Genomic DNA, 22462 nt, shown 5'->3' on the forward strand with positions numbered 1-22462 from the left:
AAAGAAAAAGAAAATTGAAAGAAAAAAAAATATTTCTTTTATTTCCATCCGGGTCTGCGAACTGGTGAAGCACCAGAGGAATACTGAGACGATCTGAAAGAGGAAGAATAAGGAGCAGAATATGAAGGAGAAGATGAAGAAGAAGAAGAAGAAGAAGAAGATGAGGATGAAGGGACAGATCTAACAGGAGAAGAGGCAGTGGAGCAAGAGGGATACGAATAAGCAGAAGGAGGGGCAGGGCGGTTGGGTGTTCTGGCAGAAGAGACAGAAGAAGAAGAAGAGGAAAAAGAAGAGGAAGAAGAAGAAGAAGAAGAAAGAGAAGATGTCTTTGAGAAGTGAGAAGCAGGATAAGAAGGCGATCTGGAGTATGCTGCAGCATAAGAAGTGACATAGCGAGAGGAGGAAGACAAGGAAGGAGAAGAGGAAGAGGAGGAAGAGGAAGAAGAAGAAGAAGGAGCAGCAGAGCGAGTGAGTGAATATGCGCTTGTTCTCTGAGGAGGATAAGAGGGAGATCGGATGGGTTCAGATGTTCGTCTTTCGCTTTCTGAGACCAAAGGAATGGAAGAAGAAGAAGAGGGAGAGGCAGAAGAAGAGGAAGAAGAATAAGAAGAGGGAGAAGAAGAGGAAGAAGAGGAAGATGATGATGATGTTTGTGGTGTATAAATCTGAGTATGTTTCATCGGCCCTCTCAGAGGAGATGGGTGTGGATCAATCACAAGAGCAGAGGAAGATGGCGTGGAAGAAGAAGACGGAGAGGAAGAGGAAGAAGAAGAAGAAAGAGCATAAGAAGGCACCGTTGAGCGTGAAGGTGTTGAGAGATAAGACGGTGACAAAGAGGCACGCGCTGCAGTTGAAGATCCCAACCTGCGCTCCAATTTCTCCGAAGATTGAGTTTCTCCGGGCTCCGCAAATTCTCCTCCTTCTCTGCTTTTCTTCTCGTTTTCCGCATCTTTAGCTCTCCTCCACTCTCTCAGCTGCCCTTCTATCCTTCCCAGGAATGCCTGCTGCTGCCCAATCACTGACCCTGGCCGGCACACTCTGATCCATCCGATGGCTTCGGCAGAGGTGAAGCCGTAGTTGGCCATCATGTAGCAGGCAATGAGGGTGCCGGTGCGGCCGAGCCCGGCTTTGCAGTGGACAGCGAGAACAGCTGAGAGAGAGAGAGAGAGAGAGAGAGAGAGAGAGAGAGAGAGAGAGAGAGAGAGAGAGAGAGAGAGAGAGAGAGAGAGAGAGAGAGAAATAAAGAGAAAGAGAAAGAGAAAGAGAAAGAAAGAAAGAAAGAAAGAAAGAAAGAAAGAAAGAAAGAAAAAGTGAAATTGGAATACATGCAAGGAGGTTGAAATGTTATGAAAAATAGATTGATAAATAAAATGGTAAATATATAGAAAAAGTGATTATTTGCGAGGTAAAATACAGTCAGATAAGCATCATATAAAAAATGATTGAAAAAAAATTATGAAAATTGCTTCATAAATTATATACAATTTTCTCAGTATCATATTTTATTTCAAAGGCAAAGAAAAATTTTTTTCTTTTTTTTTTGAGCAGACAAACATTCTTTTTCAGCAATTGATAGGAATTTCTTCACGATGTCATCTGTTGGAATGCCGCCGTCGGGGAAGTAAAGGTCGTAGTGATTAATTCCTTTGTCAACGAATCGCTTCCTGTCGTACATTCTTTTATTCAGTCGAACAACCGCGGATACCCCTTTCCTTTTGAAATATGGTATGTAAAACTCTTCAAAGTGCATCAAACATTAAAAGTTAGGGGGGAATTTATTTTTTCGCAGCAAATTGGGCAAAAGTGGCAATTCAAGAAAAAATGGGGAGTATATTTATTTTAAAATTCTTTTATCTTGTAAACATATATTTGAAATACAAACCAGGAGTGTGTGTGCATATTCCATTAGGATCATTTATTGCGATATTTGAGGGACCTGCGAAAGCCAAAAATTTCCCTGGTACGATCCAATTCAAATCTCCATTCTCAACCTTTTCATAGTGCTCGTATTCATGAACATCAAATTCCCCAGGTAATGGAGTTGACGAGGGAGGTGTGATTGGCGATGACAGATTTCCAAAGTTAATGAATCCGCAATTCATTGCTTTAGAGATACCTTTGGCCACATCCAAAACAGATAGTCCAAACATTGATGGGCCGTATGCAGCATCTCTGAAAGGAGGTAGAGGAGGGAATATTCCAAGAAAAGGCCGGAAGGCCTCGTCTGGAGTCATGTGATGAAATAGTACACAGTAGCAACAAACAAGGCAAATAGAATTTGCTCTTTGATAATTGTTTGTGCTTGAGCAATAATATAATTTTTTTCCTGTGTGAGCAATTTCCTTTTTTGTCAAATAGAATCGAAACAATGATTTTAATTTTAACATATAAAGAAAATAATATGCAAACAGAAAGATGGGATTCTGTGAGTTTGCAAAATCGATATAAGCATGCCAAATTAAGAGGTCCAAAGTCAGAAGAAAATGGTTGATAGAGTAGCGTTGTGTCTGTGGAATAAAAAATACTGTTCAACGTGTTACGAGGTACTGTCCTTAATGAAACATAGTAAAATTCCCCTTTAATAAACAAATAAGCGTGTTAGATGAAAAATTAATTAAAATATTTAAATATCATGAAAATGAAATTTTGAAAAGTTAAAAAGGTGAACGTTTGGTTCTTTTATACTAATTTGTTCAACGATTTAAACCTTTAATAATTTCAAATGCTTTTGAAAGCTCTTGTGTTGTCATTTTCAAAATATTCGAACAAAAACAGCTTGATCATAAACCAAAACTAATTATCTATAATTATTTCAATCAGAAAAATTTTTGTTCTTTTGTCTCCTGAATATTGTTTTATGAATGCCTGACAAATGAAAATCATGTCATTTTTTTTCAACTTTTGATATAACCGTCATTGAAATATCATTATTTTTTTGAACTAATGTTTCGGTTTGATATTTCTGTTTTGAATTATTGTTTATGAACACAGAAAAGTGACAAATCCGATTCAAACAATCTCTGTCTTTCTTTTTCATAATTCCGGTTGTAAAAAAAAGCCGGAAAAGATCGATTACACAATATCCGCAAGAGGAATAATCCCGATAAATTTCTTCAAAACATTCATCATCAATGCAAACTCATTTGATTCACGAGACTTTCAAAACAGCCTCATTTGTGCTCAGAAATAATTATTATTGAAATTTCGGTAATTTTTATGGTATATTTATTCTCAGAGATTTCAATAATAATTATTTCTGAGCACAAATGAGGCTGTTTTGAAAGTCTCGTGAATCAAATGAGTTTGCATTGATGATGAATGTTTTGAAGAAATTTATCGGGATTATTCCTCTTGCGGATATTGTGTATTCGATCTTTTCCGGCTTTTTTTTTGTTCAATCTGTTTTTTTTTTTTTTTTTTAATTATTCGCTGATAATACAAGTGATTAAGTAATTAATATATATCTGATAATTAACAAGTGGGTAATATTTTTTGAAAGAACAATTTTGTCTTTCAAAACTTTCGGATCAAAAATATTCCTTGAATGTCAACAAAAGAATGTGAAAAGTGAAAAGGCTTATTATGAACATTTTCATCTTTAATTCGGTCAAAACATTTGTTTTTCAAACAGTTGTAATGAATTTTGCATTTGAATACATAACTCTTCCCAAAAACTAACAAACTTTGTAAAAAACAACACCCCGAAAAAAGTTCTGATTTCAAAAATGAACACACAAATTTGTTATTCATTTTGAAAAATCGAAAATGCATAATTTACAGGTTTTTTGGAATTTAGATTTTTTCATGAATCAAAGAAAAAGATCAATCAAAATTGCCAGGAATAAAAATCATAGCAAATTGGTAATTTTTTGTTCAAATTTCTTTAGGGCGATTTTGAACATTCTTATCGCTAAAATTCGAGAAAAATGCTAATTGGGTGTGCATTAACCCGCACACTTGACATTTTCTTTCAAAATACTCTTCCACTTTCATACATGTGAAAGCGTTTGGAATTTTAATGCATCCTGTAACTTTTTTTGTCCAATTTTTTGTATTTCGAATGAATAATCAAATACAAACATTTTTAATCAAAAAATCTAAAAAGATCAGAAATTATTATTTTTAATTTTTTATTCGAAATACAAAAAATTGGACAAAAAAAGTTACAGGATGCATTAAAATTCCAAACGCTTTCACATGTATGAAAGTGGAAGAGTATTTTGAAAGAAAATGTCAAGTGTGCGGGTTTTTGCGCAAATGCGGGTTTTGCACCGAACTATAAATTTCACAAAATATGAAAATGAAACATTTGTGACCTTTTTTTTTGAAGAATAGCCGGTTTGCAGATTCTGGAACGATTAAAAAAAGCATTATTTAAAAAAAAGATCAACAATATGAAAATTTTTTGTTGAAAATTTTCTAATAAAAATTTTTGTAAGAATAAGGGGCAATATTTTAACATTTATGAAAATTTTTTTATTTATAATGTGGAACAAATATTTTCAAGCAATTAATACCGTCCTATATTTGCAAAGAAATCAATGCTAGATAGTTTTTTTTTTTTTTTTTTTTTTTTTTTTTTTTTTTTTTTGTTTTTTTGTTTTGTACGTCTTTAAGTAGAAAACACTGAAAAGTTTGAAAACAAATGATATTCTCTATTTCTTTTTCTTGGTAAAAATTCACCTCTCTTGCTTGATATGTAAGAGCTTGTTTTTTTAAATTTTCTAAAATGCATAAAAAATTTTCCTTTTAGATATTCGAGCACATAACGAGAAAATGTCCGATACAATAAATGAACTAATTTGCCTGATGAATGTTACATAAGACAGACAGAACAAAAAAAGAAAAAGAAAAGAAACACAATTAACTTGAACAACGAAAAGTTAAACATTGCACAAATAAGTCTCATTGAAAACATATTGGAAAATAAAAACTGTCACTCGTTTATGTAATCTTTGGCAAAATAGAAATAAGACGACTAAATAGGAATAAAAATAGTACTTTTTGAATGCTTCTGCTCATTTGAATTAACTCTCTAAATTGACATTTTACTGATAATGACCAAACAGTTCACCACCTTTTCGATTTTTTCAACATAATCATAATCATGTGTATCCTTTTTAGGATACGTGAAAAGATCAACAATGTCCACGCAACCTGCTTCCTCAAAAAGCTCTGCTAAACGCACAAATCGTGCAACTGCCATCTTCACTTCACTTAGGCTAAATTCTTTTATGTGACTATAATTTAAAATAAAAGTTCTTGATTGCTTATTTGATAAATTTTTTCCTTCCTTCAACTGATTGTTGAGATACGAAGACATTTCTAAATATATCTCTGATATTGTCATTAAACAACACGCTAAAATATTCAATCTGTTTTCATCAGTATGGGCGCAAGTAATGTAATCAAATGCACAAATAAATATTTCAGGATATTTCGAGAGCTCAACCACTGCATCCCGATCAATGAAAATATGGAACAAAATTTCATTTAAATAAAGTTGCCACTCAGATGATGCATATTTGACAATTGGTGGCAAGTCACGATTAGATAATAAAAGAGAAGAGAAATATAAATAATTTCTCCTTACAGCACCCATGCAAGTAACCAAAAATGCACGATACTCTGGAATTCCTATAAACTGCACCATTTTAAATTCGTCATCAGTCAAAATTCTAAAAAAATGCACAACCGACGATAATGGATCTTTTAATCCGTAATGTCCAACACAATCAACTAATGCTAGGGAGTAATTGAATTGCGACCTATTTTCAATATATTTAGAATAATCAACAATCATTGGGTTCAAGTAAATCCCTTTTGTTTGCACCAATAAGGGCTGTACACGTACAAACGAAAGCGGAATGAAACAATGCTTTTGAATTAATTGATGAACTGAACTGCCTAACCTTCCAACAGTTTTCGTTTGCTTTCCTTTACTCGTTTCTTTGCCTTTCAAACTACGAACCGGAGAATTCATATTCTTTCCAGGACTTTGCGATGAGGCTTCTTTGCAACCAGAAACAAGCGATTTTGTACGTGCGGAACCTGAATTCATCGCTTTTGAGATTGGTTTTTGAGGAGACAATGAAACAGATAATGAGCTTGCAGAACTTGTTGGTTTGACATATAATGCTGAATTTGATACTGCAGAAGAAGTGCAAATTGAGCTGGTGTCTGATGACGAAGCTAACTGCTCTGATTCACTGGCATTTAACGAAGAAGATTGCCGAGTGCATATGAAACCATCTTCAGGTAACTTGTCGAACCATTCTCCAACAAACGAATTACAAAAATTTATCATCATTCGAAATCTATCTTTTCCAAACCGTGCAACTGGATTATAATCATTATCGAAAATAGAATTTAGTGATTCGATGCACAGCCATTGATGTAATGGAGGAAGAGAATATGCATTGCTCAGCAAAGAAGTTAAAATTTTATCGCCTTTATTTTGCTTTATTAATTTAGAAACTGAAGTGCATATCAACAGAAATTGATAAATCTATATTAATCATAAAATTATTCAACAATTCCATACCACTAACTGCAAAATTCCAAAAGGAGAAATACGTAATAAAAGAGTCTTCTTCGTTTAATGGTTTATTCATAAGAATTTCAAAAGTATCAGCAATTGCCCTCGTTTCTTCAAATGACAAATCAAAGCGAGCCATTGCTAAAATGCGTGCAATGATGTTTTTCAAGCATTGTGGCGTTCTTCGTGAAACTATTTGATTCAGAAGTATTTCTTTCATCCTAGAACGCTCAAAAATTGATTTAATTTTTTCTTCAAAATAGGACGAACACGAAGATGAAGCTTTATAAGCAATAAGCTCCAAAAGGGAAAGAATTGAACTTGTCAATTCAACTGAATGATTTTCAATAAAAACTGAAAGCATTCCAAAAGAATTTGCTGTTAATCCTCGAATTTTATTAAGAGGAACGCTTGCCAGACGCATTCCAAGCTGTTGAATAATGTCTTGTTGAATTTTTTCATTATTCTTCTGTGTGATATTAAAGACTGTTTCTTCAAAAAACAATGCTTTTTCGGAAGTGCTTTCAAAATCTTCCTCTTCTTCAGTCCTCCAAATAAATAAAATAATTTATGCATTCACAAAAAATGAAAGTCAAACATTGTATAAATCCACAAGCTGATAGCTTTTAACTTTTCAATTTAATATTGATCATAAATATTATTAAATAACTTATCTGAATGATTTGGTACAAAATTCTTGAGTTTATGAAAAAACAACGATTTGTTCCAAATTCTTTCTACAATCATATCATAAAAAGTGCAGCATTCTCAAGCAAAAATAATTTTGAAAAATCAAAAAATGAGAAAAAAAAAAGGAAATAAAGAATGGAACAAAATTCATGAAACAAAAAATTTTGTCCCATTTGATTAAAAATTGAGATGTGGCTGATCCTTCTTGAAATCATACTTTCGTTCTAATTTTTATCGAATTTTTTTTCTCAATAGGATTTTTGTTAAATAATTGTCTCCGCTATAATAACATCATGAACAACGTGTATTAACAATTAAAGATCAAATTTTCGTAATCCCATTGAGACAAAATTTTTGATCAAAACTCGAACGAAAGTATGATTTCAAAAAGGATCAGCCATGTAAAAAACATGCTACACAAAAATATTCGCATAAAAACAAAAGAAGAAGAAGAAGAAGAAGAAGAAGAAGAAGAAGAAGAAGAAGAAGAAGAAGAAGAAGAAGAAGAAGAAGGAAAAGAAGAAGGCAAAAAAAAAAAAAAAAAGATAATGAACGAAGAAAGCAGATTAATTTTTAACAAATAGTTATACTCATTTTTCTTAAAAATTTTTCTTGATAATTTTTTGAATTCAGCTAATCTCCATTTTTTCGTGTCATCAATTTTTTCTTTTGAGATTGTAATTTTTCATTATTCAATGATTGTTATTTGGTGAAAATCATAACTATAATAGTAACTTTCCTAATAGGCGGACACTTTCCAAAAGGGCGGACAATAATTTTAATTGTGGTTCAAGGATTTTTTTATTTTTAAACTTCTTTTCTCATTTCACGTATTTTTTTCGAATGCAAACACTTATTGATCGAAAAATCAATGGATTGAATAATTTTTGTAAAATTTATTTATTGGATAAAAATTTTTCAATGATGGGTTGAATTTATTGAATAAAAGGGATTGATCATTCTTTGTGAGAGATGCTTGAAAAAAATTGTTTGACAAAAAAGTACATATTAGATGTGAACTATCAAGCGGCTCAAAATACGGTTATACATATATTCAGTCGGAAAACAGCAGGAAATGTTTACAGTGACAATGAAAGATCTTCACCAAAAGATTAATTTGATCTTGTGAAAATATAACATGCATCATTATTAATACACTCTCCGAAGAATGATTCTTGCAGAACAATAGCATCGTTCACTCCAATGAAGAAAACTCGAGTTTACGAAATTTTGAATACACCTGTTTCACAAAAAATAAAGTTAGCTGGAAAACCACCTGCACTTGGAAAGGAAGAAGAGTTGGAATTAGTTCAATTGTGCATTCAAAATAACAGGGAAGGAAATCCATTTACTCAAAGAACATTTTTGGATTACGTTAATCATCAATTCGAAAAAGATTTAACACACAATTACAGTAGAGCATTTCTGAAAAGACATGAGTCTTTGCTAAAGGAACAAATTGCAGTTCCACTTGAATCGAAAAGATATGAAATACTGCAAGAGAAATGAAATGAATACAAAAACGAATTGAAATTAAAATTAACAAATGTTCGGGCAGAATTAACATTTTGCATGGATGAAACAGGCTGCCAGGAGTTTGTGGACACAAAGAAAAAAAAAGTCATTTGCCCTCTTGCAATTAAAAATGGTTCGGCAAGGTTTAAAGTTAATCGGGACAACAGATTAGTATCACTGATAGGATGCATCCCATCACTTGGTCATTCAGTTATTCCAATGTTATTGGTTAAAAGGCAAACTGTGGACGAAGATCTATTCTGAAAAATGATTTTTGGAGTTGATCTGGAAATGAGATCTTCTCCAAAGGGTTATGGCACATCAATTGCATTCATTCATTGGCTTTGTGATTGCTTCATTCCTCACATAAACCGTATCAAGATAAATCATGATGAAAAAACTTTATTACTAGCAGATGGGCACAGCTCTCATACGTCCGAAGATGCAAAAAATATATTAGTTCAAAATAATGTGGAGTTGCTTATCATTCCAGCTCATTCTTCCCATTTATTGTCACCTTTGGATCTAACCACTTTTTCTTCATTCAAAAAAGAATTAAAACGATTAGCGGCTGAGTTACCACCCACAACACTTTCAAAATTTGTCGAGAACATCATTAGAAGTTATCAAGTTTCTACTGTTCCTTATCAAAACAGAGCTGGATTTTTGAGGGGTGGGATTTCAATGTTTATTAAAGATAGTTGCTATTTTTCAAAGCTTGATGAAGATCATATTGACAAGCAAATCTGCCAGATGAATATTGAAAAAATCGAAGATAACAACAACATTAAATTACCTTTGAAATTGTCGGGAATTAATTTTGATAATTGGGTTCTGGAGAATTCTGAATTATTGAAAATGAAACTGAAGAAAAAGCGGAAAAGATTGCGCTCAGATAAAGATGATCTCATCGAATCGGGTTTAAAAAAAGGATGTTATTACTCGAGTTTTCTAATTTCAAGAAGAAGGAAAAGATTAATGACTTCAGAGAAATCGAATGAAAAAAAAACAGACACATCATTGTCAAAGAAAAATAGAATAGATATTAAAGATATTTATGAAGACTCCGAAGATAAAGATGAATTATTAGAGAGGAATGATTTTGAAGAGTCTGAAAAAGAAACATCATCAGATGTATCGTTCGAAGGAGATCACACATTTGCGGCTCAAAAGGAAAATGAGAACAATTCAAAACTTCAAAAAGTTGTTTCTATTTACAGAACTAGAAGTTTGAGAGTTATGAAACATTCGAGTATTTACAATGAAAGTGATATTGAAACAGAAAATTCAACAGAAGAAAGTGTCCGAAAATAAAAGAAAAAGAAATGATAAAACAAATCTTGTTTTTTTTGGAACTATTCAAAAGAAAAAGAAAGTTTCATCATTTTTGAAAAGAACTGAAGAAAAAAGCTCATGAAGAAAAGGTTCAGGGATCGAAACTTGGAATGGAGATATTTAAAAGCAACTTCTTACCGAATAATTTATCTTCCGATCATGAAAGTGGTGAATTAATGTGTGTAATCATTTTTATGTATGTTTTGTTTTAACTGAGATGAATCTCTTTCTTTTTTTGTGTAGTTAATATAATGAATTTCGAAATATTTCAGGTTAGCCTCAATGCTGAATGAAGTGAAATAATCATCGCACAATTTATCATATCGTAAAAACAAATTGTTGATTTTGCAACAATTAATATCCCTTGTATTCAGTTCACTGCAGATTTGAGTTTGACTCAAATATTTCAACATCTTTCACCTTCGATGTTTCGGAGGATTGTATGTGAACAAATGTTTTGCTTTTCTTTCATTTTAAATAATGCGTTTTTAATAACTTCTCTTTATTGTTATTCATTTATTTATTAATTCAGATCATCTTTTGAAAAGCAATATTTGAAACTCATAGCGGAGTGGAATTGTTTGCAACTTGGAAATGAACAATATGTGGATGCATTTTTGTAATTAAGATGATTGAGAAGAAATTTTGTCATTTTTATTACAATTTCCAATTACAACTGCAAGGTGTGGAAAATAACTTTTGAATCAATTATTTTTCAATTGTTTGATTATTCGTTGTCGTTTTTTAATTCTCAATCTTTTTTTATAGAAACACTTGAAAAATTAAACTTTGTGCTGTTTAAATGCTATATCAGTTTATCGTTTACAACAAAAAATCTCTCAATAACAATAACTGATGTGGAATGGTGAAATGAAAAAGCTATTAATTTTTTTCCATGAAAGTTGAAACATTACTTTCATTTCGTGTACACAGTTTTGAAGTAGAACTTCTATTAATCATTTTTATCTTCTTTTCAAATGCTTATTGTTACATCCTCTCTTCAATTTCAAGCCCACTTGCAGTTTGAATAAAAGAACAATGATTTTTTCTCTGAAAGTGATGTTTTTTCTCAGAAATGAACGAGTTTGCTATTTTTTATTTTATTTCAACATATTTTGTTATTTTCATCATCATTTTCTTCTCAATATGTTCTATCTCTTATTTCTCTCCCGTGAATTCAATAGACAGAATGACTCCATAAGTCTCTGAAACTCAATCAATTAATCAACTAATTCACAATTAGAATATGACCGTTCTTATTTCCAAAAAGTTTTTTCGATTTCTTCAATGAATAGTTTGTTGTCTGGTCAAATTTCTGGCAGGTGCAAATTTTTTTCTGAAATATTTTCTATTATTTAGTTTTTTTAACATTTCTATGGTATTTATGATCCTGTCCCATTTAAGATGCAAAACAATTAAAAGCATGCTGTAATCATTCGGAGGCGAATCTTCAATGCTTTATACAATCTTTCAGTACAATATCACACTTTATATGGGTGATTCTTTTTGAAAAGTCACAAATGTTTAATTTTCAAATAAATCATAATTTACATATTTTGCTAAATATTTTGTTAACAAATATCAAACTTCACTTAAATGGAATCAATTACTTGATAATGCTATTTCAAACAATATTGAGGAGATTTGTGAGCTGAAACAGAAATTTGAGCAATAAATGAAATTTTTGATGTATTAGAAAATTAAACATTTGTGATTTTTCAAAAAGAATCACCCATATCACAAATTAACATAGGAAGATTTTCATTTTGACCAAAAGAAACATTTCATTTTGTTTGGAGATTATTATGGTGATCAAGACATCCATTCTTCTAAATTGGTGGATTATTTATGTTACGATATAATTAGCAAACAAGAGTGTGATTAAAAATATAAGATTTTTATCTATAAGTTTCAAACTTGCAATATCTCTTTATATCATCCAAATCAACATTTGATCGTGTTAACTTATGAGTGTTCAAAATTCAGCTTCGGTTTAAAACTGTTGAATTTGTTTCATCAAAGCTCACAACAAGCGAAAAGATTTATTTTTGTTATGAATTTATATATTGTCACCAGTTTTTATTTTTATTTTTTGGTTAATTGATTTGAATAATTTCAAAAATTGAAATAACAATAATATTTTCAGTTTCTTTTATTTCCACTCTCATGCCTCGATTTTTTTGTTTTTTTTCAGTTGTTTTTTGTTTTTGACATGTTTTTTCAGAATTATCTAAATTTTTTATCTGTTTTTTTAACTTCATTAGCTAATAAAGCGAAAGAACAACAAATTTGCTATAATTCAATCGAAATTATTAAATAAAAGTATCACATAACTTTTCTTTAATTAAAAACAAAATAACAAATTATAAAATTATTTGAAAAAAGTTTCATTCTCATTTTTCTATTTCAGATCAATGTTTCCTCAACAAATATCATAGTCCACACTTTTGGAAAGTGTCCGGCCATTTTAAAAGTGGCTATAATATTATATCCTCATCTGCAGCATAGACAATTCTTCAAAACTTCTTCTCTTATTTTTTTCATATTTAATAATAAAAACGATTATCTTTGTCATACCTTTCATGAATATTCTCCTGATATTTCTTTTCAAAAAGACACATTTGTATTAAAAAATAAAAATAAATTATTATTATGGATTTTGTTTTTGAATTCTTTTTGCATAATAATGATATGCACATTGTGATATGTATTTAGAATAAGTTTGGCACAAAACATAGTTATTTTCTTAAATAAAAAATATTTCACAACAAATATTAGACTTTTGGAAAAAAAAGGAAAATCAACCTTAGGTTCAAACAAATAAATTTATTTTTGAAAAAAAATGATATTTCAACAAAAATGTTTGAGATTGCATCAACAGAATTTTATGTGATTTGAAAATGAGAAATTTTCAAGAATTCAGAAAGATTAAACATTTTTGGAGAGCTGTTTGAATTGAGACCAAATTCCTAATAAATTATTGCTCAATTTTCAATATTTTTAAAAAACAATTTCTCCCAGATTTATTACCATTAAATGAGTTTTTCAAACCTTAATAATATTAAACATCAAGATCTCAATGGGTCACAAACAGAAAAAAACCGCAAAAGGAAGACTTGATAAGTATGAAATCATGAAAACTCACATCAAAGAATGAGCGCATATTGCTTATCAGGATAGAAATACGAATTTATATTTTCAAAGATAATTAATTAAAATATAGATAATTTTTGCTTTATTTCGTGTTTTTTAATATATTTGCAAAATATCATCATATCATTTTATTAAACACATTATATAATATTATTTTCTTTGCCATTTCCATTCAAATCTTAAGATTTTACCATCTTGCCAAGGAACAAGGATTTCGTTCAAGAGCTGCCTTTAAACTCATTCAATTGAATAGAAAGTACGATTTTCTCAACACAGCTAAGATTGTCATAGATCTTTGTGCGGCACCAGGTGGTTGGCTGCAAGTTGCTTCAAAAGCAACTCCACTTGATAGTTTAATCATCGGAATTGATTTAGCCGTTATAAATCCTATTCCAAGATGCATTACAATACAGCAAGATATTACTTCGCCACAATGCAGAAATGATATTCGTCGTTACACAAAAGATTTAAAAGCTGATCTTGTTCTTCACGATGGTGCACCAAATGTTGGTGCTTCTTGGGTACAAGACGCATTCGTTCAAAACGAGCTTGTGTTGCATTCAATGAAACTAGCTGCAGAATTCTTAAAAAGAGGAGGATGGTTTGTGACGAAAGTGTTCAGATCTGATCATTATGTTGCCCTTCTCAACGCACTTCGTCCATGGTTCAAGAGCGTCGAAGCAACAAAACCAGTTGCATCTCGAACAACATCTGCTGAAATTTTCGTTGTATGTCGTGGATTTAACCCTCCAGTTTCTCCGTCCTCTACAGAATACAAAGCAGCGTTGGACAGTTTAGATCCGTCCATCGCGTTTGGAGTCGGAAAAGGAGCAGGCGACTCAACGATTTCTGTGCAGGTGATGAGCGGGATAAACCTCCTGAAGCGGTCTATCACCGGAAAGGAAAAGCCGCACAGGGGTGGGTATCCCGACGGCATCGTTACGCTGCGGGTGCGGAAGCCCGTGGAGGAGTTTCTGCTGTCCAACGACCCAGGTTCTGTGCTTGGGGGAGCACACGAGCTGTACTTCTCCACACCAAAAGCTGGCAAAGCCGGGGCAGCTAGGAATGCAGGGGCAGAAGAAGAGTGGGACTCGACAGTGTATGCGACGCATCCAGAGACGACGGAGGAGATTAAGGAGTATCTGGGGGATCTGCAAGTGCTCGGGAGGAGAGAGTGGAGGGTGCTGCTGACGTGGCGCAAGAAGATGCTGGCAGCTAAAAAACCAGTCAGCAAGAAGGACAAGCAAATGAAGGAGGAAGAAGATGAGGAAGAAGGAGAAGGAGAAGGAGAAGGAGAAGAAGAAAGCATTGGAGAAGAAGGAAAAGAAGAAATGACAGAAAAGAAGGAGGAAGGTGAAGAAGAAGAAGAAGAAGAAGAAGACTCAGCTGCGGAAGAAGAGCGCGAGCGAGAAGAGATGAAGCTACGTACTTCCGGGACAGTTTTGGGGCAGATTGAGAAGAAGCGGGAGAAGAAGCGGCGGCAGCGGGAGAGAGAGAGGCAGATGAAGGCGATGGCGGTGTCGAGTGCGAAAGGGGTGGACAACTGGGGCGCAGAGAGGACAGGAGACGATGGGATGCTCTTCCACTTGGGAGATACAGCTACAGAGAAGGATCTGAACATGATGGCGGGGATTGAAGGAGAAGGAGATGAAGAGAATGAGGATGAAGATGAAGAAGAAAAAGGTAAATTAAAGGTTAGAAAAGCAGGAGATGCAGACGAGGAGAACGATCCACAGACGCTAGCAGCGCTGCTTGTGGCGACAGAAGGCAAAGATTTGGATGTGCTGGCAGAAGAGAATGCGCGGCGAATGGACAGGAAGAACCAGCGGAGGAGACACGACAACGACATTCCGTATGGGACGAGCAAAGACGACGATGGAGAGAGTGCAGAGGACGGGGTGAAGTGGAAGATGACAAAAGTAGATAAAGAAGGGAAGACAGCAGAGATGCATCCGCTGGAGAAGCTGCAGAGGGGCATAGAACTGGATAAGAAGGAGTACTGGGCAGCAATGGCAGCAGAGGAAGAGCAGAGGTATCAGCACAAAGTGGCGATGGGCTATGCGAAGACGACGTTTGACTTGGCAGATGTGCAGATGAAGAGGAAGAAGAAGGAGACGAAACAGCTCGGGTTTGAGATTGTGCCGGCAGCGAAGGAAAGCTTTGGGGCAGAGGGGTTTGGAGGAGGAAGAGGAGGAGAAGGGGCAGGAGAAGGAGAGCAGGAGAAAGGAAGAATTGACGATGTATCGCTGGCGTTTGAGGAGTTTGGGGACAAAGTGAAGGAGATGGAGAAGATTGTGAGTGTAGATGCAGATCCATTGGATGACTTGGAGGAATATTTGGATGCGCTGACAGAGAAGAAGAAGAAAGGGAAAGGAAAGAAAGGAGGAGGAGGAGAAGGGAAGACGGTGATAGGGAAAGCGGTTGAGAAGATTCTGGAGGAAGATGAAGAAGGAGATGATGAAGAGATCATTAGGATGAATGCAGAGATGCTGAAGAAGAGGAACAGGGCATTGGGGAAGCTGCAGAATGAGAAGAATGAGAAGAAAGACAAGAAGGATAAGAAAGAAGAGAAAGAGAAAAGCGATAAAGGGAATAAAGAAGAAGGAGAAGAGGATGAGGAAGATGAGGAAGAAGATGAGGAATATTCTGATTCTGGCAGTGATAGTGAAGAATTTGATGGAGGATTGGATGAAGATGACCTGAATGCAGAATACGATGCTTTGGTGTCTGAAGAAGAAGAAGAAGAAGAAGGCGGAGAAAGAGAAAGAGGCAATGAAGATGATGAAGATGATGAGGAAGATGAGGAAGATGAAGAGATAGCAGAACAATTGAGAATAGCACAAAAGGAAAGAGAGAACGAGGCGAAGAAGCAGAAGCTGATGAAAGCGAATCAGTTCTTTGCGAATTCTTTGCTTGATAACATTGTGGGAAGTACACAAGGGAAGAAGGAAGCGAAGGAAAAGAAGAGAAAAGGGAAAGAAGAAGAAGAAGAAGAGGAGGAGGAGGAAAATGGGAAACAGAAGAAAGGGAAGGGAAACAAAGGTAAAAAGAGAATGGAAGAGAGTGAGGAGGAGGAAGAGGAGGAGGAAGAGGAAGAAGATTATGATGATGAGGAGGAAGAAAATGAAGAAGAAGAGGAGGATGATGATGACGATGAACTTGAGCCTCTTGTTATATCGAAGATGGGAAGCACATTTGACGATGAGGAACGCGAAAGTGACGATGAAGAATTTGAATTGAGCTCATCTGAAGAAGAAGAAGATGATGAAGAAGATGAAGATGAAGAAGAATACGATGAAGAAGAAGAAGACGAAGACGAAGCAGAAAGAACAGACATTGTAGATGATATTGCCTCTCTCCCAGCATCTCAAAAAGTCTCCAAATTCGATCTCTCTCGCATTGATTCCGACACCATGGCAAGAATACTGGCACAAGGAGAGATGATGCGTGATGTGCATAAAAGACGTCTTCTTGTGGATGCAGCATACAACAGATGGGCACACAATGACGATCCAGATGAAGAAGATCCCCTTGGTGGGCTTCCGAAGTGGTTCCTGGATGATGAAAGAGCACACACAGGGCGAATTGCGCCGATGACGAAGGAGAAAGCAGAGAAGTACAAAGAGTGGCTGCGGGAGATGAATGAGACGCCCATCAAGAAAGTGGCAGAGGCGAAGGCAAGACGGTACAGAAGGAGCCTGAGGCAGCTGCAGAAGGCGGATGCGATCGCGGCGAAGGCGATGGACAACGAAGGGCTGACAGAGGCAGAGAGAGGGAGGGAGATGCGGAGGGCGACGAAGCTCGCGAAGAAGTTTGCGCGGCCGGGGAAGCAGACGATTGTGGGCGGGCCGAATGGAAGAGGGAAGGACAAGAAGAAGAAAGGGGCGGATAAGAGAGGGAAGAAGGGGAGTGGGATGCATATTGTGGACAGGAGAATGAAGAAGGACAAGAAGCGGACACCAAGGAACTTCAGAGGAAGGAGAATTGCACAAAGAAAAGAAAGAGCTAAAATGATGAAGTTGCAGAAGAAAAAGAGGAGGAGAGCGTAACAAATTGTTTGTTTTCTTAAAAAAAGAGGGCAAGTGTGTTCTGAGCAATATGAAATAGTATTTAAATTTTGAATTTTCTTCACTTCGCTTTTTTCGAATCATTTCACTTTAAAGATAAGAGGAAAAGGTGAATTATGAAATTTTGGGCTTATCATTATGTTAATGGATAAGATCAATTGATAATTATCTTTTTTTTCCTTTCATAAAAAAAGTAAATCTTATAAAGGGTTTGTTTTTGTATTTGTTTGAATATCTTTCATGTGAAAAATGGAAAATTTCTATAAGTTGTTGGACAAATGGCAGAAGAAAAAAAGTTGATCTGCATTTTAAATTGTGAAGATCATCCTCATTGGGAAAAATACACAGTTGAATTGCTTGGGAATTCTTTTAACTACATAACATATCAAGTCACAAAATCCAATTATCCTCCGTTGGAAGAAACAGCTCGTTTTGATGGGTTTATTATCAATGGTTCACTTTCAGCTGCTTATGAAACTGAAAAAGAATGTCCAGGGACATGGGTTCCTCGTTTTGGACAATACGTGAGAGATCTTGTTGGGGTTATCCAACAAAGAAACGAAACTTCTCTGAAAAAGCAAAGATTGGTTGGTATTTGCTTTGGACATCAAATAATTGCACACTATTTGGGAGGGAAATGTGAAAAAATGGAGCATAGGCAATACGGTCTTCAGCCACTAATTCTTGAGCCAAAGTATGCTTTTGCCTCGCCTTTCTTTCTTCAATTTTTTTTAAAACTCAAAATTGCTTTATTTTTTATTTTTGTTTTTTGTCTAACAAAAAAGTTTTTTCAAAATTCCTTCTGTTCATATAGCTTTTAAAAATATATACAATCTTCAAACACCAATTGAACCCTCTGATCTCCCTCAACTTGCACCGATTGAAACACATGGAGATTGCGTGTCAAAGTTACCACCTTCTGCGAACCTAATTGCAAAAAGTGAAAATACTCAAATTGAAGCTTTTTCTATTGGTGAGAGTATTCTAAGTTTGATGTTCTTCTTCTTTTTGTGCACAAAGAAATTATCACATTTTTTCCACTTAAAATCATTTTTCCTTAAAAAATTTCAGCAACACAATTTCATCCTGAATTCACAAACGACATTGTGGAAAATGAACTTATTCCACATATAAAGCACGTTTATCCATCATTTGTTCCTCTTCCACCTGAAACATCATTCAAGGTTTCCGAAGATACGAGCAGATTTTTCATATCCTTGGTTCGTTCATTTTTGGCTGGCTTATAGACAAATATCCAATTTGATTTCGTCTAATTGTTAATTTTGTTTTGAGAAAAAACAAAAAGGAAAATAAAAATGAAAAATAGTAAAATAAACTGAAATGGCTCCAATTTTTTATGGAAGAAGATATGAATGAATGTGATTGGAATTGAAATTAAAACTTTGCCCTTGTGGCAGTTTTTCCTAATTTTTCATTATGCTCATATGCTCTATGGAGAACTTTTTGTTCAGATTTTTTAGGATGATCCACATCGAAGCTGTACAATTGTTGAACGCCTCCGTCTGCTGGATCTTCTTTCAAGTAAAGACCAGAACTAGTAACGCGGAAAATATCTTTTCTCGGAGAGTCATCTTGCCCCTAACGATGTTACATATTTAGAAGATAATAATTAATAGAAAAAACAAAATCACAAATATTTTATAACAAACCTTTGGATATTTTGTAGTATAATTATAACCTCTTCTTGTTGGAATCACTGTAGCGCGTTTCCAGGTATATCCTTCGGATTGAATAGGAACTGAAGTTAAAGGAGTTGGTCTTTCAACATCAGTTTCAAGTTGTTGCATTTTAGCAATATCTTCGTGCCTTTTGCAGCAATATCCATTGAATAAATCGTTGTCAACCGGTTGGGAGCAATCCTTCAATTTACAAATTCTTGGGGGATCTTTAAATGGCATTGCAAATGATTTTTATATGATATGTGTGGAGGAAAAAAAGTCAGAAAATAAACAGTTAATTTTAGCCCATAATATATGAAGAGCATTCATGGAACAAACTTCAAGCAGTTTGATGAAGAATGTCAGAATAGCACATTTTCATAATTTGAAATACAAATATGATAAATGGAAACATATGTTAACGGAGATTTCCCATAATTATATTTTCAATCAATAATCGTATTGGGAGAATATCAAATTTTCTATCTATACATTATAAATGGCTTTGTTATTGCAAAGCAACGATTCTAAAACTGAATTAAATGCTTCTCATTCCCAAGAGTCGCAACCAAACGAAGAAATTGATGATTTTTTATTTGGGTTCATTTTTGATGAAGATGTTGAGGATTCAAAGCAAGATGTGTTTTTGGATGAAGATGAAGCTTCTATTCTATTACAATTTCCAAGCGCAAGCAGAAGGTATGTTCGAACCGAGCTCACAGACATGGGAATTTCACGACAAAGAGTCAAACTCATTTTGACAAAAATGACAAAGAATATGCTTATGTGGCCAAGAGCAGATGAATTTATTCCACATGCAGAAAATGTGAATTTTGAAAAATGGGGAAAGACAGTTACAACACCGAATACAAAGAAGGCCCAACTGCTTATTTCTTTTCTTCAATCATGGTTAAATAACAGTTCTATTTCTGGAGATATGATTGAACAAATTTTCAAAGAAAACAATTGGAATTCTTATGATTCAATTCAAAAGTTATTAGACAACAGAACTGAAATTAAAAAAGCCTTACGAAAGAAACATTTTCAACAACGAGATGATTCAAAGGAAAACATCTTACCATCTATAGAAAAGATACAGCACGACGAACGCATTGCCGAACTTTCGGTAATAAATTCCATTGATTTCAGCGAGCAGGAGCCTTCAGTGCTCGAAGAATTGGAATGGCTTAAGTCGATTATCGTTCGAAGTCTGAAAAATGAAGATATTTTTTGGAAGCGAAGAGAGCAACTTTTCAACATTCATTCAAGTGAAATTGGTGAAAGTGATCAAGAGGCAGAAAAATTGGAGGAAAAAAGCATTGATATAGCGGATGAGGTTGTGTGCAAGGAGTGTTGGCATGGAATGACAAGAAAGGAGTTGGTAACATGCGAGCATGGTCATCAGAGCTGCCCTTTCTGTTTGGCAGAGAAAGCTCGTATTGGCTTGCAACAAGATAACTGCCAAATCTCTTGCATAATGTCGAGTTTTATAGATTTGTCTTCGACATCGTCTTCATCTGCTTCTTCTTCGACCTCTTCAACTGAATCACCTTCATCGTCTACCTCTTCCTCTTCTTCATCAATTGAAAACCCTAAGTGTGATGCCATAATCGATATGTGCTTTTATCGTTCAGCATTGTCTCCATGGGAATGGGAGCAGCTGGAAAAGCAGCGCCTAATCTATGAGGTTCAGAGATCTGGTCTTGATGGAATCACCACTTGCCCGTTTTGCAATTCAATTTATTCCATAGAGCCGAAAAGCTGTATTTCCGAGATCACATGCCGGAATATTTACTGCCAGCGGAGATGGTGCAGATTCTGCAGAGGACAAGTGTCTGCTGCTAATTTTCCGCATCGGTGCAGCCAGATGACAGATTGGGGCAAAAAGGAGCTCGGAGATTTCATCGTACAGGAAAAACAAGGTTCAGCAAATTCTCAAAAGGAATCGCCAAAACATTTTTCCTGTGGAAACTGCAACGGACCAATGAACAACCTGTCAAAGTGCAACAGGGCGATTTGCTCTAAATGCGGATGGAGCTGCTGCATGATTTGTGGGGAAGAATGCTCTTCTGGTTTGAATGCTGCCTCTGGAGCCAAAGAGCCTGGCTCATCAAACCCATTTGCCCATTTTTCGCAAGGACTGTGTGCACTCTTTTCTTGTGGAGATAGGGAAATCGACAAGGATCTCATTTTGACAAAAATAGCAGAACATAAATGGAAGAAGGTGTATCAGAACTTCAATTACATAAATTTGAACATGGTCATGGACTCTATTTCAAAAGTACCAGTGGTCCAGGAGACTAAAATATGATTTATATAAGATGTTGAATAATAATTTGTTATTTAGAGTTTTTCGCGCATTGTATTTGACTCATTGTTAATGCTCGTTGAGATTATTTGCTTAATTTTTTGTTTAGGATTATTTGATAAAGTTTTTTTGTTATTTCGAATTTTATATTTTTTTCGTTTTAATAATTGGCTTTTTGCATTTCATTTCTGAATTGTCGGAAATATTCATGATATAGGATTTGTTATTTGTGCTTTATGCTTTTAAAAGAAAAATAATTGCTTAAAGTGAGAAAAAAATTTTTTTTACAAAGTTCAATCTCCAATAATCTGATCCAAATATTTTTCAAATGCATGTGGATTCGAAGGAGGAAGTTCATGAAATGTGGTACTTGGGAGAAGTCGTAATTCCTGTTTATGAAAAAAAATGTGAATGCGAAAAATCAAATCAAGAAAAAATTTGCAATAATCAAAGCACACATCAATAAGACTTGAACAAGTTGCTGAAATGAGATGACCATCTTTTTTCAATGCTGTTGCTAATTCGCTTTGATGATTATGCAACAAAGTTTCATTGATTACAACAACAAGTGGCTTATGAAAGCCTAACACTTCAATAATAGTTCCAGCCCCGCTATGACTAATTACAAGATCAGATGACTGGATGTCTTCTAACAAAGATGATTTAAATTGGTAAACTTCAACGGAAAAGCCAGGAGATCTATTTAATTTGAAACGGATGCAAAAATTAAGACCAAATCAAACAAGCGTAAATAAGATATAACCTTCGAGCAAGTAGATGTGTGGGTTGATATTCACTGTTCCCTTTTTGTATAATTAATCGGGAACACTTCAAAAAAATTAGAGTGTGAAAAAAAGCATCCGTATCGATGGTTTCAATAAGTTGTTCGAATTTTGTTGTTCCAACAGTTATAAATATTGTTGGAAACTCTTTCTTTGTTGGTCCAGATCCACTCATAGTCAGATTTATGTGATGCAAATAAATAAATAAATAATTATGGTTGTCATTAATGAAAAAAAAAATGAATAAACTCCTTCAAAAGAAAATTCTTTGCTTTACATATTTCATTTTATTTATTTTTTCAACAAGTTAACAATAAAACAAATAAGCCAACCAACAAATAATAAATAAAAAAATATATCGTTATTATCAATTTTATGTGTTATCAATTCTTTAT

At 34.3% G+C, this 22462-nt stretch overlaps 7 protein-coding genes across 7 annotated transcripts; 3 read left to right on the forward strand and 4 right to left on the reverse strand.

Moving 5' to 3' along the window:
* Positions 1-38: 38 nt before the first annotated feature.
* On the reverse strand, positions 39-2234 carry MONOS_8382 (putative CDC14 A; the record flags this gene model as incomplete). The annotated part of the gene is made up of 3 exons (XM_067878787.1): positions 39-1150; positions 1555-1737; positions 1883-2234. 3 exons carry the CDS (start codon positions 2232-2234, stop codon positions 39-41), a joined length of 1647 nt encoding a protein of 548 aa, XP_067726946.1.
* A 2458-nt stretch (positions 2235-4692) lies between these two features.
* MONOS_8287 (uncharacterized protein) lies at positions 4693-7365 on the reverse strand. The gene is made up of 3 exons (XM_067878684.1): positions 7137-7365; positions 6545-7086; positions 4693-6477 (listed from the first exon to the last, which is right to left on the reverse strand). Coding segments are annotated over exons 1-3 (1986 nt in total). The 5' UTR covers positions 7139-7365; the 3' UTR covers positions 4693-5035.
* Positions 7366-12750: 5385 nt separating this feature from the next.
* Positions 12751-17505, forward strand: MONOS_8288 (putative ribosomal RNA large subunit methyltransferase J). Its single transcript, XM_067878685.1, has 2 exons — positions 12751-13201; positions 13416-17505. The coding sequence occupies exons 1-2, from the start codon at positions 13158-13160 to the stop codon at positions 17278-17280; spliced, it is 3909 nt and encodes a 1302-aa protein (XP_067726948.1). The 5' UTR covers positions 12751-13157; the 3' UTR covers positions 17281-17505.
* A 71-nt stretch (positions 17506-17576) lies between these two features.
* MONOS_8289 (putative class I glutamine amidotransferase domain protein) lies at positions 17577-18545 on the forward strand (the record flags this gene model as incomplete). Its single annotated transcript, XM_067878686.1, has 3 exons — positions 17577-17992; positions 18084-18286; positions 18370-18545. 3 exons carry the CDS (start codon positions 17577-17579, stop codon positions 18543-18545), a joined length of 795 nt encoding a protein of 264 aa, XP_067726949.1.
* Positions 18546-18693: 148 nt separating this feature from the next.
* MONOS_8290 (uncharacterized protein) lies at positions 18694-19217 on the reverse strand (the record flags this gene model as incomplete). Its single annotated transcript, XM_067878688.1, has 2 exons — positions 18694-18897; positions 18969-19217. 2 exons carry the CDS (start codon positions 19215-19217, stop codon positions 18694-18696), a joined length of 453 nt encoding a protein of 150 aa, XP_067726950.1.
* Positions 19218-19411: 194 nt separating this feature from the next.
* On the forward strand, positions 19412-21511 carry MONOS_8291 (uncharacterized protein). The gene has a single exon (XM_067878689.1). It carries the CDS (start codon positions 19477-19479, stop codon positions 21286-21288), a length of 1812 nt encoding a protein of 603 aa, XP_067726951.1. The 5' UTR covers positions 19412-19476; the 3' UTR covers positions 21289-21511.
* A 67-nt stretch (positions 21512-21578) lies between these two features.
* On the reverse strand, positions 21579-22242 carry MONOS_8292 (putative bifunctional udp-n-acetylglucosamine transferase and deubiquitinase alg13; the record flags this gene model as incomplete). Its single annotated transcript, XM_067878690.1, has 3 exons — positions 21579-21674; positions 21744-21984; positions 22049-22242. 3 exons carry the CDS (start codon positions 22240-22242, stop codon positions 21579-21581), a joined length of 531 nt encoding a protein of 176 aa, XP_067726952.1.
* Between the last annotated feature and the right edge of the window lie 220 nt (positions 22243-22462).

Source organism: Monocercomonoides exilis (assembly GCF_001643675.1).
Source record: "Monocercomonoides exilis strain PA203 chromosome Unknown scaffold24-1337568, whole genome shotgun sequence".
In the NCBI taxonomy this organism is placed as follows: Eukaryota; Preaxostyla; order Oxymonadida; family Polymastigidae; genus Monocercomonoides; species Monocercomonoides exilis.